The sequence below is a fragment of the Aphis gossypii genome, unplaced genomic scaffold (assembly GCF_020184175.1).
Source record: "Aphis gossypii isolate Hap1 unplaced genomic scaffold, ASM2018417v2 Contig00742, whole genome shotgun sequence".
Taxonomy (NCBI): Eukaryota; Metazoa; Arthropoda; class Insecta; order Hemiptera; family Aphididae; genus Aphis; species Aphis gossypii.
Genome location: NW_026083259.1, coordinates 25,442 through 39,343, shown reverse-complemented (window position 1 = coordinate 39,343; position 13,902 = coordinate 25,442). Strand labels below are relative to the sequence as shown.

The following is a 13,902-nucleotide window of genomic DNA, read 5'->3' as shown; positions in this document are numbered from 1 at the left end:
ACAAAATAAACATTAATTATAAACAATTTTAGGAACTAATGTTTCGGTATACATAAAGACAAAAAGTAAAACAAAATGGCACACTTAGATTAAGTTAAACTTGCCTTGAGTTTTTCTTGTTTTAGAGTGCTTTGAATACCATGTGTGGGTCAATTTTTTACAGGATCAGTCTCATTTTCTCGCAATTGCCTTTTTCCTGCAAGTATTCTATTGACTTCGGTGCAATAATGTTGTATCATCATTTTTAATGTTAATTTGATTATGTTCTGCCGGAAATTATCTTTGTGTTCTGAACAATTTAATTCAAAAGGGAAAAAGATTTGTTGATTTAAAGCATTAGTTTGAGTTGAAAGTATATTAGGATGAAGACAGACATTTGACATTTTTTCTCCGACAAAATTTATGATTTGTTGAACTATTGAACATAATGTAGATGATGGGTATTTTAAATTTGGTTGATTTGATTGATATTCTCGAGCAGTTATTAATAAATGATGTTCGGCTACTTTTTCTGAACTAAGCTGAGCGAGGCATGGTTGACAATTTTAAAAAAAAGTTTTGTTCAGTTTTTTTACTATGAATCCGGCAATGTAATTTTGAGCTTTCCCGCGGACGAAGAAAGTAGACATTGATAAATGATGTAAAGTTTGAGGTAAATCAGCACTAATCACCACTTGGTTTTCAAATTCAGACGTTGGAGCAATGGCACTTTCAAAGAAGTTTGTGAATGAGGACAAGCTTCCTTCTGTGAAGTATTCTTCGCAATTGTATCCCGGTGAATGAGAAGACACCAAATTGTTCAAAACTAAAGTTTTGTATGCAGAAGCAAATGCATGACAATTTGGATTTTTGAACCAATACTTCTGATCGCACCAAAGAAGCATTCCAACGGGTCCTGATTGAGATGTCGAGGGAGTAAGGAACGTATACCATTCATACCTAATACATTGGACAGGGTTTGAAAAGCTGAAACAAACAATTTATAATGTTTTTTATTATAAGAATTATAATTAAATTTATTGATAAAATGCCATACATCTTATAGTTGTCATCCAGTTCTTGATTGTTGGAACTGACTATTTCTACCATTACCCAATACAAAGCTCATTGTACTCAGAATTTTCAAGCTATCTGCCCAAACAGAATGATGGATAGAATTTTTTTTGACAGCAGTACGGTACATTTTTCCATCAGTTACATTATCAAAACTTCCATTAAGTGAATCAAAAAGCTTATTAAAAAAAGAGCATTTAAACGCTGTGTCAGAAGCATCTGGCCCAATGATATTACGAGCTAAAAATATTTTTGTTATTAAGTCATTAATTCACATTTCATTGTATTGTAAAAACTTACATGCAAGAAAATTCATAGTAGAAGAAACTCGTTGCGAAAAAACTTGTGTAGCGTATTTCACTTTCATTTTTCCAATTTTGTCTCTAACTATATGCTGATCAGTTAGCCGTGGTAAAATCTTGCAATCTGGAATGGCACTATCCATGTGGTATAGATCTTCGAGATGTGACTACTTTGCATATTTTGTGATGTTATCAACTGTATATACTAAGTCTTTCGTTAGAAGATTATTTCTGATACATTTCAGTAAGTGAGGGACATCATATATATGAACCAACTTCAGTCTTTGTTTATCATGTAATTCAACCTCATAAAATTCATCATGATATTCTGAGTTGTTTTTTACATGATAAAGTCGAGTTTCATTGTTCAGAATTTTTATTGCACCAAAATTTGCAGTTCCCTGGTCACTAATAGTGGCTACAACACGAAGATCTGTCAAATGAACAGCCTCAATAACCTATTAAAAATTATTGTTTATTGTATTATTAATTATTATCTATACTACTATATAAAATAGAACCCCTTTTTGTATGTACGCGCATAACTCAACAATGCCTGGACCGATTTCGCTCATTCTTTTTTTGTTTGGGTCGTAATTTCCAGGAGAAGGTTCTTATGTAAGAAAAAGTTAAGAAAATTGCACGGAAAATTAATAAAAATACAATGAAAAATAAAAAATACCGATGACTACTATTACTATTATTATTATTATTATTATTACTATTTTATGGTAACAATTTTTTGTTATTATTATTTATTTTCCCCATTTTTGTAACATTTTTCACTGATGGTTCGCTCCTATTGGTCGCAAGAGAAGGTGCTTATGTAGTACAATTTTAGGAAAATCCACCAGAAAACTTCGGAATCTGGATGTAAAAAAACAACAACAACTGTCACTGCAGTCCAGCAAGAAAATAAACTATATTAAGGTCACTATTGATTATGATTGAATATCATAATTTTAGACCTGTTGTTATATTTTGTTAAAACCATAACAACAAAAATAAGAATTAGCAAAATAAGTCAATGTCTACAGTAAATTTCAAATTCACAGCAATAAACTAACATAACAAGTTATACCAAGTTTTATTGTTTTACCAACAGGCAACAATATAAAAACCACGAGATGGCACATTATTGTATTTTACCCACCGTAGTAAAATAAAAAAATGATATAACTTTGAAACTTAAGTGTTAGAAATTATAAGCTTACGTACACATCTCGCGGGGTCCGCAATCCACCACGTGTGGATTGCCTACATAATAATATACTGCTCTCATAATCATAAGAGAGTCTCACGGCAATGGTAAGCAGAATGACTATAATATTATGACTTGAGTAACTCACTGACTGATAAACGTAGAGTCTGAACAATGATAGATCGATGCTTACAATTTACTCGATACATTCGTAAAATCGTATCACAAATTTAGTGTGTAATAAGAAAGCATTTTACAAAATTCGCATATTAAAGTGGTGCTTTCACAAGATTTTTGAGAATCAAAACAGTCAATGAAAATGTCTAAGTTTTGAACACCGTTAAACCGAATATTAAATAACAAATTAATCAAAATTCGAATCATATTATATAGAATTTGCATTTTTAACGGGCAACGAAGTATTATTGTATTATTAATTATTATTATTTATAAAATAATATATGATAAAATAAATTACTTGTTTCAATTGGCAAATAATTTCTTGTTGATTTGTGGCTCCCTCGCAAAATGTGTACATAATAGGCTGTTTGAATTTTTTTTTTTATTCCTCGTACCATAAAGACTAACGTGTGATCAGCAATTTGTTGAGTTTTACTATGCCCCGTATTCACAAACCCATTGATTTCATCGGTAACTGTATCATAAGTCAAACCACTCGATAAGCACTCTTCGTCGAATAAAACTGAACAATACCAACATGCGATAACATTTTGGTGAACGTTTATACAAAGAATAACATTTTTTCATCCAAATTGAACCGATGTCCTCGGCTTGACTTTTTGGTCTCTCTAACTTCAAGTTTCATGAACAATGATGCAGCAGCAGTAATTTTTGGTGACAACCGTGAAACTAAGTATTTATCGTTGAACTTTTCAGCATCTCTCAGTCTTGTTTTAAACGAATTGTTTCGATTTGTGTTACGCTTACTTTGTTTAAGGAGCAAATTTGAAATTTTGTAAAACTTTCTACAAGTTGGTGTCAAACGTTTAAAATTTCTAACTCCTATTTGTTTCAAAACATCTAGAATAAAAACCAAAATTAAGATAAATACTCAATTGTTCAATCTACATGCAAATAAAAATAATTTAAAAATCTTAAAACGAATAAATAAAAATCATAAGCACCAGTTCCAGTTTTTAGGTTTCTTGTAGTTTGTTTACCATGCAACTTTTTATCATTTCCAGAATTTCTTACTTCTATTTTGTCTGCTGTTAATGCCAAAATAATCATTCAATAAATAACTAATTAACTAAATAATCATGCTAGTACCATGCTATATGCATATTTAAAAGCAACAAATGTAATACAAAATGTAAATTTACTAAATTTACAAAAATTTTTATTATAAATAAACTTCTAACCTATCTGATCTGGTTCAACTGAAGATGTATCCAAAACATTAATACCAGACATCATAGAATCGTTCAACACTGTAGGTGAACTAGGAGAGGATCACTAAAGAATCAGCAAGATTATTTTGAGTACACATAGCAGGAGTACCTACTGCTAAAAGAACAAAAAATTTAATAATATACCTTAAATTTTAGATAAATGAAGATATAAAATTGTCCTTACCATTATCAACAACTGGTGTATGCTCAGTAACATCGTTTTGAGGCAAGTTAAGAGAAGGATATGTGTTGGCATTAAGTCTTTTGGTCCGGGGACTTGAACAATCAGCAGTAAAGTGTACAGCACAAATCACTTTTTTGGCATACACATCAAGACTATTTTGTTTTTCCAGTCCAACAATTTGCATCCAATTAAGCAGTCTTGTCATGTTGGTTTTCGGATTAGGAAAACGATGACAGACAACACCTATTTGCGCATTTGAATATTAACAAAATATTTAGTTACTTCTACAATAGATATTAGTTATTAGGGACTCTAAAGACCGGATTAGTTTTAGGTGTTAGCTGCACAAAAATTACAATAGTACATACCCTTTGAATTACATCCCGCCACGACACACTTCGACGCGTTCTTGGATGACATAATATAAATTATAAACTTAATTGAAGCAAACTATAGTACAAGTTAAATAAAAAAAATTGTAAACTGCACGGCACACAGAACACAGCAAAAATGAAAAGTCAAAGATTGTTGACTGTAGTTTAGTGTTCTAGGTTAAAAGCAGAAGTGAAAGTGGTCGCCTACATGGATGACGGATACCTATGGATTAGGGTCTATTCTCACTGCTCCGGGCAGTCCGTGCCCGTAACGGGAGTTCTATTTACACATATACGGAGAGAGTCCGGGCTGTGACCGGGACGGGTTTTTATTTTTATCAAAAGTGTGTACCTAATCTGAATATATTACAATCAGCTTTGGTGTAATTATGATATTTTTCTGTGGTGGGGGTAATTTGTTGGGTAACAATTGTGAGGTAGGAGCTTTCCTTTTCCATCACTGCTCAGTTTCAAGTCACCCAGACTGATGGCACTTAAAGAGTATACACGTGATTTGTTCTATGTTAAGTCAAGTTATTAGATTTAAATATGACGACAAAGAAAAATAATTTAATTGCGATCGCACTGCTTCTTGAAGAAGAAGAATTAAAATCTGCTGTAACGAAAACAGCATCAAGAAAACGAAAACGTTTTTGGGTCCACGAAGCATGGAAAAAGCGTGGTACTGAAGGAGAGTTCAATACTTTGTATAAAGAACTAGTAGATGATGAACATAAATTTTACGAATATTTTAGAATGTCTATGTATTCATTTAATGTTTTACTAAATAAAGTTAATGATGACATTAAAAAAAAAACGACATTTTGGCGAAAACCTATACCTCCAAAAGAACGACTTGCTGTAACTTTAAGGTAAATAATTTATTATACCACTCAATTATTTGTTTAGTTGTTTAGAATACCTATATTTTAATTACGCAAAGTTATTTAATATGTTGTAAGATATATAATGCTGAAAAAAATAATGGTACTAGTTAAAAAGAGTAAAATATATTTTGTAAAATCAAATAATGTGTGTAATGATTTTTTAAAAAAATTATAAAAAAGAACTGTCAATTTAATTTAATACATTCTCAGTTTAAAAATTAAAAAAAAAACTTACATTATTAAAATTGGTAGTGGTTTTACCATAAATATAATATAATATTATTTAATTATCATAATTATTATTTTATATAATATTTACTGAAACATGTTAGTTAGATATTTTTTAAATTTATTTTTGTGGGTTGATATTTGAATAAAATAGAGTTTGATTTTCTTGATTTATATCTATTGGTAGTTTCGGAGTACCTTCTGTGTTTAAAATTGCAGTTGAATAATTTGCGTGAATTGGATATGAGGATGATAGTGGTGTTGATAATAGATTTTGATACAAACTGTTATTTATTTGAGATGACGAGCCACTGGGATTCCCAGACATTTGAAATAAAGATGTAGCCGGTGTATGATTATTGTAACTATTTGTCTCAGGCTTCTGGTTTTCCATTATTTGTTGCATATCGATGTCCTGAACAATAGAAAATATTTTGGATTTTGCCAAATTCAGATAGAATGGTGTAAATGTCTTCATTGTTACACCAATACCATTCAAAAATGAATCAACCGGATCAGCGCTTGGTGACTTTTCTTTTAGTTCTTTCTCATTCTCTTTTATAAAATATTTCATTAGTATCGAAGAAGCAGATTCAACTGGTTTTTCTTCGCAACGTTTCTTTATTTTACCTGATGTACTACGGTTAACTGCTGAAGTTTGCAAAACAATTGCTGTATCATCTTCTGTTATGTCAGGTTTGTCAACAACATTTACTTCGAACGATTCATTTTGTCCATTTTCCACATTTCCTAAACCTTCATCATCTGTAGTACTTTCTTCATAATTTATATTAGATATAGTATCTCTTTCTTGGAAGTAAGTTCTTAAGAAACTGAGTTGGTCCTCATATTTGTATTTTTTCATTTTTTTCGCTGCTTGTCCACTGACTGTCTCCTTTTTTTTCAATGACTTACGGTACTGGTCTCTAAGATTTGTCCACCTACTTTTACACAAGGCAGCTAAAATAGGAAATATTAATTTTATCAATATAATTTTAAAATATAGGTACTTCAATTTTAAAATGTCGACAACTATAGTAAACTATTTTGAAATATGCAAAAAGCAATAATTGTTTTCATGAATAATATTGTCTTTCAATGTTTACAAGTAACGGTCGGTGCCCTTTTAAATAGAATTTTATACATGATATTTTACATAAAAATAATTTGACTATATTTTTGAGCTATTTATAGATAATTGAAATTATCTTGGTTTTTTTTTTTTTGTATTTTGTCATAATATTTAAAAAAATTTAAAGTTCACATTTTAATAAAATTCATTAAAATCTCGAACATTTATAAAATATATTTTAGTACAAAATGTATAAAATGTAAAATTTTTATAGATAGGAATGAACATTTTAAGCAAGGTTTCTCATAAACAGTTCATTTTGTAATTTGTACCCAAAAATTTAAAAAAATGTATAAACACAGTATCTAGATTTTTCCTATTTCTTAATTATGTTATAATGGATATTCATGCGAGTACCTATATACATTTTTAACTAAAATATAGATTTTAAACTTAATGGTAGATACGATAAAATTTTATTTTAAAAACGTATAGTTATGTTATGTTTATTAATTAATTTTGTATCTAGGTACTTGGCTACTGGTGATTCGTTAAAAACCATTTCATTCAGTTACCGCGTTAGACGACGGTTAGACGACGTGCAACAGTTCGTTATTATTTCAATTTATGTAATTTTATTTATTATGTTTTATCCAGTAAATTCCTATTTTTATTATTTTATTAGTTTTTTGTATTATTTCTGCTGTGTGGCAGTGTCATCAATTATTGTACTAAACTTATTATTTTATTGTATCTCGATGACACTGTCCGCAGCAAAATTTTTAAAAGGCTAGATGCACCAGCTCGGATATGTCTTTTTCTTCATATACTTCGGTCCGAAGACGTTTCATTATTCTGGTATATTTATCAAAGCACATGTGCCGAGTTCTTTGTTTGAAATTCTTTGCATCGAGTTTTATTTTTCTGGTAAAGTATCGTTTCTGTTATAAACTGTTGTGTAAGTTATTGACCATATTTTTCCCAACAGGATGGTCATGTATTGGTCTATGTTTCGTTTTGTGGTGCTATTCTGTATTATTCGTTAGCAGTTACTTATAGTCCGCGACATGAAAAGTGGCCGATGACCATCGCGAACCTAGCGGCCGTTTCACCCTAGTGGTTCACAATTCCCACCACAGTACATTTTACAGCTGCCTTCCAGGCATTCCAGAAGATCCGCTAAGGGTGCACAAAAAAAAACCAGTATACTATAATGTATGGAATATATGTAGGAATGAAATACACAAAAGGTACGCGCTGGCGCGCGCCGGGTAGTAGGTGTTTTAGGTTGAGAACCAATGACTAACAGGTTGGGAAGCCACAACGGGTCGCGGTACACATCGGCCACTTTTCATGTCGTGGACTATAAGCGGTCGCACGTGTGCGGTTATTCTTAATATTAAGTTTTTATAATCCAAATGGACAGAAATTCGGTTATAAGCAAAATTATAATCGTGGTCAGAATAGACAAGGTCCTAATAATTATAATAATGTTAATCGTAATAATAATTTTAATAATTTTGTCGCAATAATAATAATAGTAATAACTATCCGCGTAATAATAACGGTCAATATAATAATAATAATCGGAGACAGCAAAACAATCCCGGATGTTATATTTGCGGCAGAACTAATCATGTCGCTCGCGATTGTCGTGGTAATGTTACACAGGTTGCGCGTCGAAATAATAATAATAATCCACAACCGCAAAATAATAACGCACGAAAAAATACTAATAATAATTTTAATAACAATTTGGCACCAATAACTTGTAGTTATTGCAATAAGATAGGACACGATAGTGTTAGCTGTTATAGTAAGCAACGGGATGAGCGTAATAATGCAAACCGGACGGGAAACGGTCAAGTATCGAACGGAAACGGCGTCCGTTCGATTAATCAAATAACGGCCGTAACGGAGGACTTATCACTCAACGATGTTTCACCATCGTATCAGTAATTAATGAAAATCATGTTACATGTCAATCACCTAATTTTAAAACAAATACAGCAGACCTTCTTTTAGATACCGGTAGTGAAATCAATTTAATAAAAATAAATAAATTAACAGGCTGTAGTAAACCGACGGAGTCGTTTTACTATTTTTGTCTATTTTTAATTAATTTACATGACCTTCGCATGTAAATACTTCATTACCGAACTCTTAGCCATACGTAATTAATTTTACTGGCGATTTCTAAGAATCAAGGCGTATGGGAAAGACAATCACAAAACAACCTTTCGATTTAAGAAGTTGATTTAACAAACAAGCCGTACGCATAAATTATAAATGCGCACGACTTGGCGTAGTAGCACAATAACAAGTCTAACCCAGGGTTAATTAACTTTTAGGCGTAAAGGCCCCCATACACGTCAAACAAATTTGCGCAAACTCTGTGTTTGTGCAAACATTTTGAGCGTGTATGGCGTGGTTTGAGTAGTTGCGCAACCGTTTGAAAAAAATTGGTCGAGTTCGAAATTTGTTGCGCAAACGCTTCACGATTGACTATCTGTTGTACGTGTATGGCAGTGTTTGACAAGCATAGGCTGTCAAAAACCTCCAGACGATTGGAAAAACGTATGATATAGGTAATTATTAATTATTATACTTACTTTACTAGTAATAATAATTAATATATTATAATTATAATACATTTACTGATTTACTTATGCCTGTATAACTTGTTTTTATATTATTATTATATTTTATTGTTATTATAGAATTCACTAAATATAAAATTTAGTTTTATAACTATGGCGACTAAAATTGATGACAATAAGACATTTTGGCTTGAATTTATCGCCCTTTATCAAACGTTTCCTGAATTGTGGAAAGTTAAAAGCGAAGTCTATAAAAATAGAATCAAGAAAGATGCGGCGTACGAAAAACTGGTAGAGAAATTGAAAGAAATTGATCCGAAAGTGAATAGGGATTTAGTGCGTGCCAAAATAAATTCTCTTCGTACATCATACCGTAGAGAATTGAAGAAAGTTAAGTCCAGTCAAAAATCAGGTGCAGGGGCTGATGATATTTATGAACCGAGTTTGTGGTATTACTATGAAATCGATTTTTTAAGAGACCAAGAGACTCAATTGCAAGGAACTTCCACATTAGACAGTATTGATGAAATTGTCGATGTAGTCGAGGAAAACAACGATGAAGCGGTAAGCATAATATCATATTGTACTCCACTGTCGATGGCCTCGGTCTGTGACTATTTTTAGTACTTATATTTTCCTTAAAGTGACAATGGTCTATTTTTAGTGATTATAATAACAAATGATTAGAATAGATTAAATAAATAGTACGTGACTGTACTAATAATATTATTAAAATAGAATTATAATAGATATTTTGTTGCTAAGTTTCAAATTAGTATCGTAAAATTCTGTTGAATATAAATAAATGCTGGTATAAACTATTATATAGGGTACTAGTTATAGCATAATATATTAATTCATGTATAATAATCAATAATCTATAAATAACAATAATATATTATAATATTTACTTATAATTTATATAATAAACATATATTATACTGTCGTAAATGGTCGTTGGTCGCTCTGTGTTGTATATTTTGACGTATTAATACATCAAGTAAAATGATTATAATTTGAATTTTATATAGGATAAAAAAAACAAAGCATTTTTTTTTTTTGTATTTTGGTTTAACCGTTTATTGTTTATAGGGAATTAAAAAACATTTAAAAATCGTGTAACAAATTGATAAATAGAGAAATAATAATAATAAAAAAAAAAAATGAATTATTACACAAAACCTATTAATATTTATATTAACGGGTGGAGCCCTATACAACAATTAAAACATAGAACAATGATATATATAAATAGCTACTTTATGCTCTCGTTCTGCCATGGTACAGCTCCTTGTTCACTATTGAAAAAGTGTGAGAAATTTAGGAGTATTTCTATTGCCGATACAGTGGTATTTCGCCCTGAAAGTTGTTGTAGAGGAAGTAACAATCGATCTGATTTCCAGTCTGCGTTTACCATCTCTCCTGTAATTGTATTTTCAACATCAAAACCTCCTTGGTAGTATGACTCGACTTTTTTCATTCGTAAATAATTGTGTAAATGAGTGCATGCTAGAACAATCAGAGAGGCTTTTTCTGGGCACAAATTAATTTCTTTTAACAATATACGGAACCGGGATGATAATATTCCGAATGCATTTTCCACAATACGTCTAGCACGAGATAACCTATAATTGAATATAGCTTGTTCTGTGGTCAGTTTTTTTCTACTAAATGGTTTCATTAAGTTGTCCATAAGAGGAAATGCATCATCTCCTACCAAAACATATGGCTGTTTTATTGCACTGTTAGGTAAATTATCAGGCTGAGGAATATATAGTTCGTTTTTTACAAGTCGCTTACAGAACTGGGTATTAGAAAACACTCCTGCGTCGGAGACTCTTCCATTGGCTCCAACATCTACCATTATAAATTCGTAATTAGCATTCACAATTGCCATTAAGACAATGCTAAATGATTGTTTGTAATTGAAATAATAAGAGCCTGTTCTGGTGGTTTTCGGATGGTAATGTGTTTACCATCAATCGCGCCAATGCAATGTGGAAAGTTCCACCTTTTCTCAAATTCTTTTGCAATATCCTTCCAATCATTTTCATTTGTTGGTATCTTCAATTACAAAATATTATAATTATTATATTATATTATTATAAGTAGGGCTGGGAATTATATGTATTTATGAAACCAAAATATGTACATAAATATGTGCTAAAAAAATCAAAAAATGTATTTCACTAATATGATTTATATATTAATATTTAATTATATAATATAAGATGTATATAATTATATACCATATGAGTTTTTAATGAAACAAATTATATTTTAAATAGTAAAGTTTTTTTTAAAAAAAAAAAGGTATTAAAAATTATAAAATATAAATAAAAGCTAAAAATAAAATAAAATAATATGTATTTACATATAAATCCGAGCAGCCCTATTTATAAGTTAAATAAAGTTCAAATTTGAATTTAAGCCCTTTGATATTATATTATATTGTTTTAAGGTTGTGGAAGATAGCTTTTTATTTCAAACAATACCACAGAGTACACCGAATAAAAAATTTACACTCAAAAGAAAGGCACCCACAGACGAAGAAAGTAAAAGGTCTAAATTATTGGATATGGCTTGTCAACGTCTCCAAAAACCACCTCCGATTCACAAGTCCTGGCAAAGGCGTGGGGCATAGAATTTGACAAAATGAAAGCAGACCAGCAATTATACGCAAAAAAATTCATTGACGACATTATTTATGAAGGACGACTGGGCAATCTCCACAGAAACTCTATTACCATTAATCATTCACCTGTACCAATCACTACACATTTAACAGGTCACATTCAGCATCCATACTATTATAGCCCATCTTCATTGTCTTCACATTATTCTGGACCACCCTCTCCATACGTACAATCATATACACCTAGTCCACAACAACAACCACATACATTGCAAAATTCAACAGTTCCAGTCACACCTCAACCATCCACACTAGATGGATATACAATTAATGATCTTCTCAACGATAACCAGTATCAATGAATATTTAATGTTGTATAATATATTTATAATTATTATTATAAATTAATAATTAACAAGTAATAATATAATTATACTATACATGTAATAATTTCATAACAGTTAAAACAATAAATATCAATAATAATTACATAATATTTACCTTTATATAACCTTTTAAAACGTGAATCAAAGCTTCGCAGGTCTCAACAATTATTTTTCCAAGAGTTTGAGCTGCGATGGCAGTCTGGAATTTCAGCTCTTCAAAGGAGTCGCCGCTTACAAGGTATCTCAAAGTAGACAATAGTCTTTGTTCTGCCGTAATTGGGTCCCTCATATATGTACATTGTTTTTCAATTAAAGGTCTTATCTTTTCCAATAGCTCACCAAACGTATCTGCATCCATTCGTAGATAATTTTTATAATCAACGGCTGAACTTATTTTAAGTTCTGCTACTAAGCGATCATGGCTAAATTGATCCCTCTTCTTCAGCCATTCTTTCATCCACACCCTCTGTTTTCTTTTCCGCTTTACTTTTTTCTTTTTCGTCAAACAAGCAATCACTACCGCAGCACAAGTATCATCGGTGTCAGACATATTAATATATTTTTGTAGAATATTGTATACTGAATATATTTTGACGACATCAAAAATTGAACTGAAGTTGGCACAAGCCATTGGAACGTGTGTGTTCGAAATTTGTACAAACATCGTATTTGCACAAAAACAGAGGTTGCGCAAATTTGTTTGACGTGTATGGCGGCCTTAAGACCACTTTTTCGCAGCTACAATAACAACAATCACTGACTCGCCTTTTTGTCCATCTCCTAGTCTCTATCATGTACAACCAGGGGGTACAGAGAACCATATAAATACGGCTCTCTGTCCGTTTTAGAATTAGATTTAGTTTATTTAGTTTATATCTACATAGACACAGTCTATGACCAAATTTTAGATTAATTATTTTCTCGGGCAGTTACTTAACGTGCTGTCCTGATATTTATATGTAATTTTATTAACAAGTTTAACTTTAACTTTAATAAACATTTATATTAACTTTGTGTCTTGTCTCACTTTTTAAAAACCTAATCCTTTCCGACCAAACTGGTCCAACTGCAGATCTCAAGCACTCATTTATAAACGATAGTGAGAGATCACTACAAGGCGAAATATTAGTAAACGAAAAAGAAAAAAGAAATTTATGATATAGATGTTGCGAATAATATATTAACAATAAATGATGACACTCCGCGCGAATTAAATAAAGATAAAATATGTTACACATTAAAACACATTAACGGAAACAATAATATCTATACCAATAGCTGATCCGATAATGGAAAATAAAAATATTTTAATATAGAAACAAGAATTGGTATAAATCTAGTTTAGCGGCCACGCGAATTTTTCGATTTTTTTTGCCGAAACCCTAGTAAATCAACGTTTTAAAAACGATGGTGCAAAAAAAAATTGGCGGAAATTAATAGTTTTTGAGTTATACCATTTTGAAATTTGAGTTTTTCTACAATGTACTTATATGGGTAATTTTATGCAAAGTTTCGAGCTAAAATAGTGTGGCGCAGTGGTCTGCACCCAAAGTACCATTATCGTGATC

General features: G+C 31.0%; 2 protein-coding genes and 1 pseudogene across 2 annotated transcripts; 1 reads left to right on the top strand and 2 right to left on the bottom strand.

Moving 5' to 3' along the window:
* Positions 1-48: 48 nt before the first annotated feature.
* On the bottom strand, positions 49-4,572 carry LOC126555183 (uncharacterized; annotated as a pseudogene).
* Positions 4,573-5,752: 1,180 nt separating this feature from the next.
* On the bottom strand, positions 5,753-6,597 carry LOC126555192 (uncharacterized). Its single transcript, XM_050210151.1, has one exon. The coding sequence runs from the start codon at positions 6,504-6,506 to the stop codon at positions 5,763-5,765; it is 744 nt and encodes a 247-aa protein (XP_050066108.1). The 5' UTR covers positions 6,507-6,597; the 3' UTR covers positions 5,753-5,762.
* Positions 6,598-9,466: 2,869 nt separating this feature from the next.
* Positions 9,467-12,014, top strand: LOC126555182 (uncharacterized). The gene is made up of 2 exons (XM_050210141.1): positions 9,467-9,877; positions 11,775-12,014. Exons 1-2 carry the CDS (start codon positions 9,467-9,469, stop codon positions 11,955-11,957), a joined length of 594 nt encoding a protein of 197 aa, XP_050066098.1. The 3' UTR covers positions 11,958-12,014.
* The last annotated feature ends 1,888 nt before the right edge of the window (positions 12,015-13,902 follow it).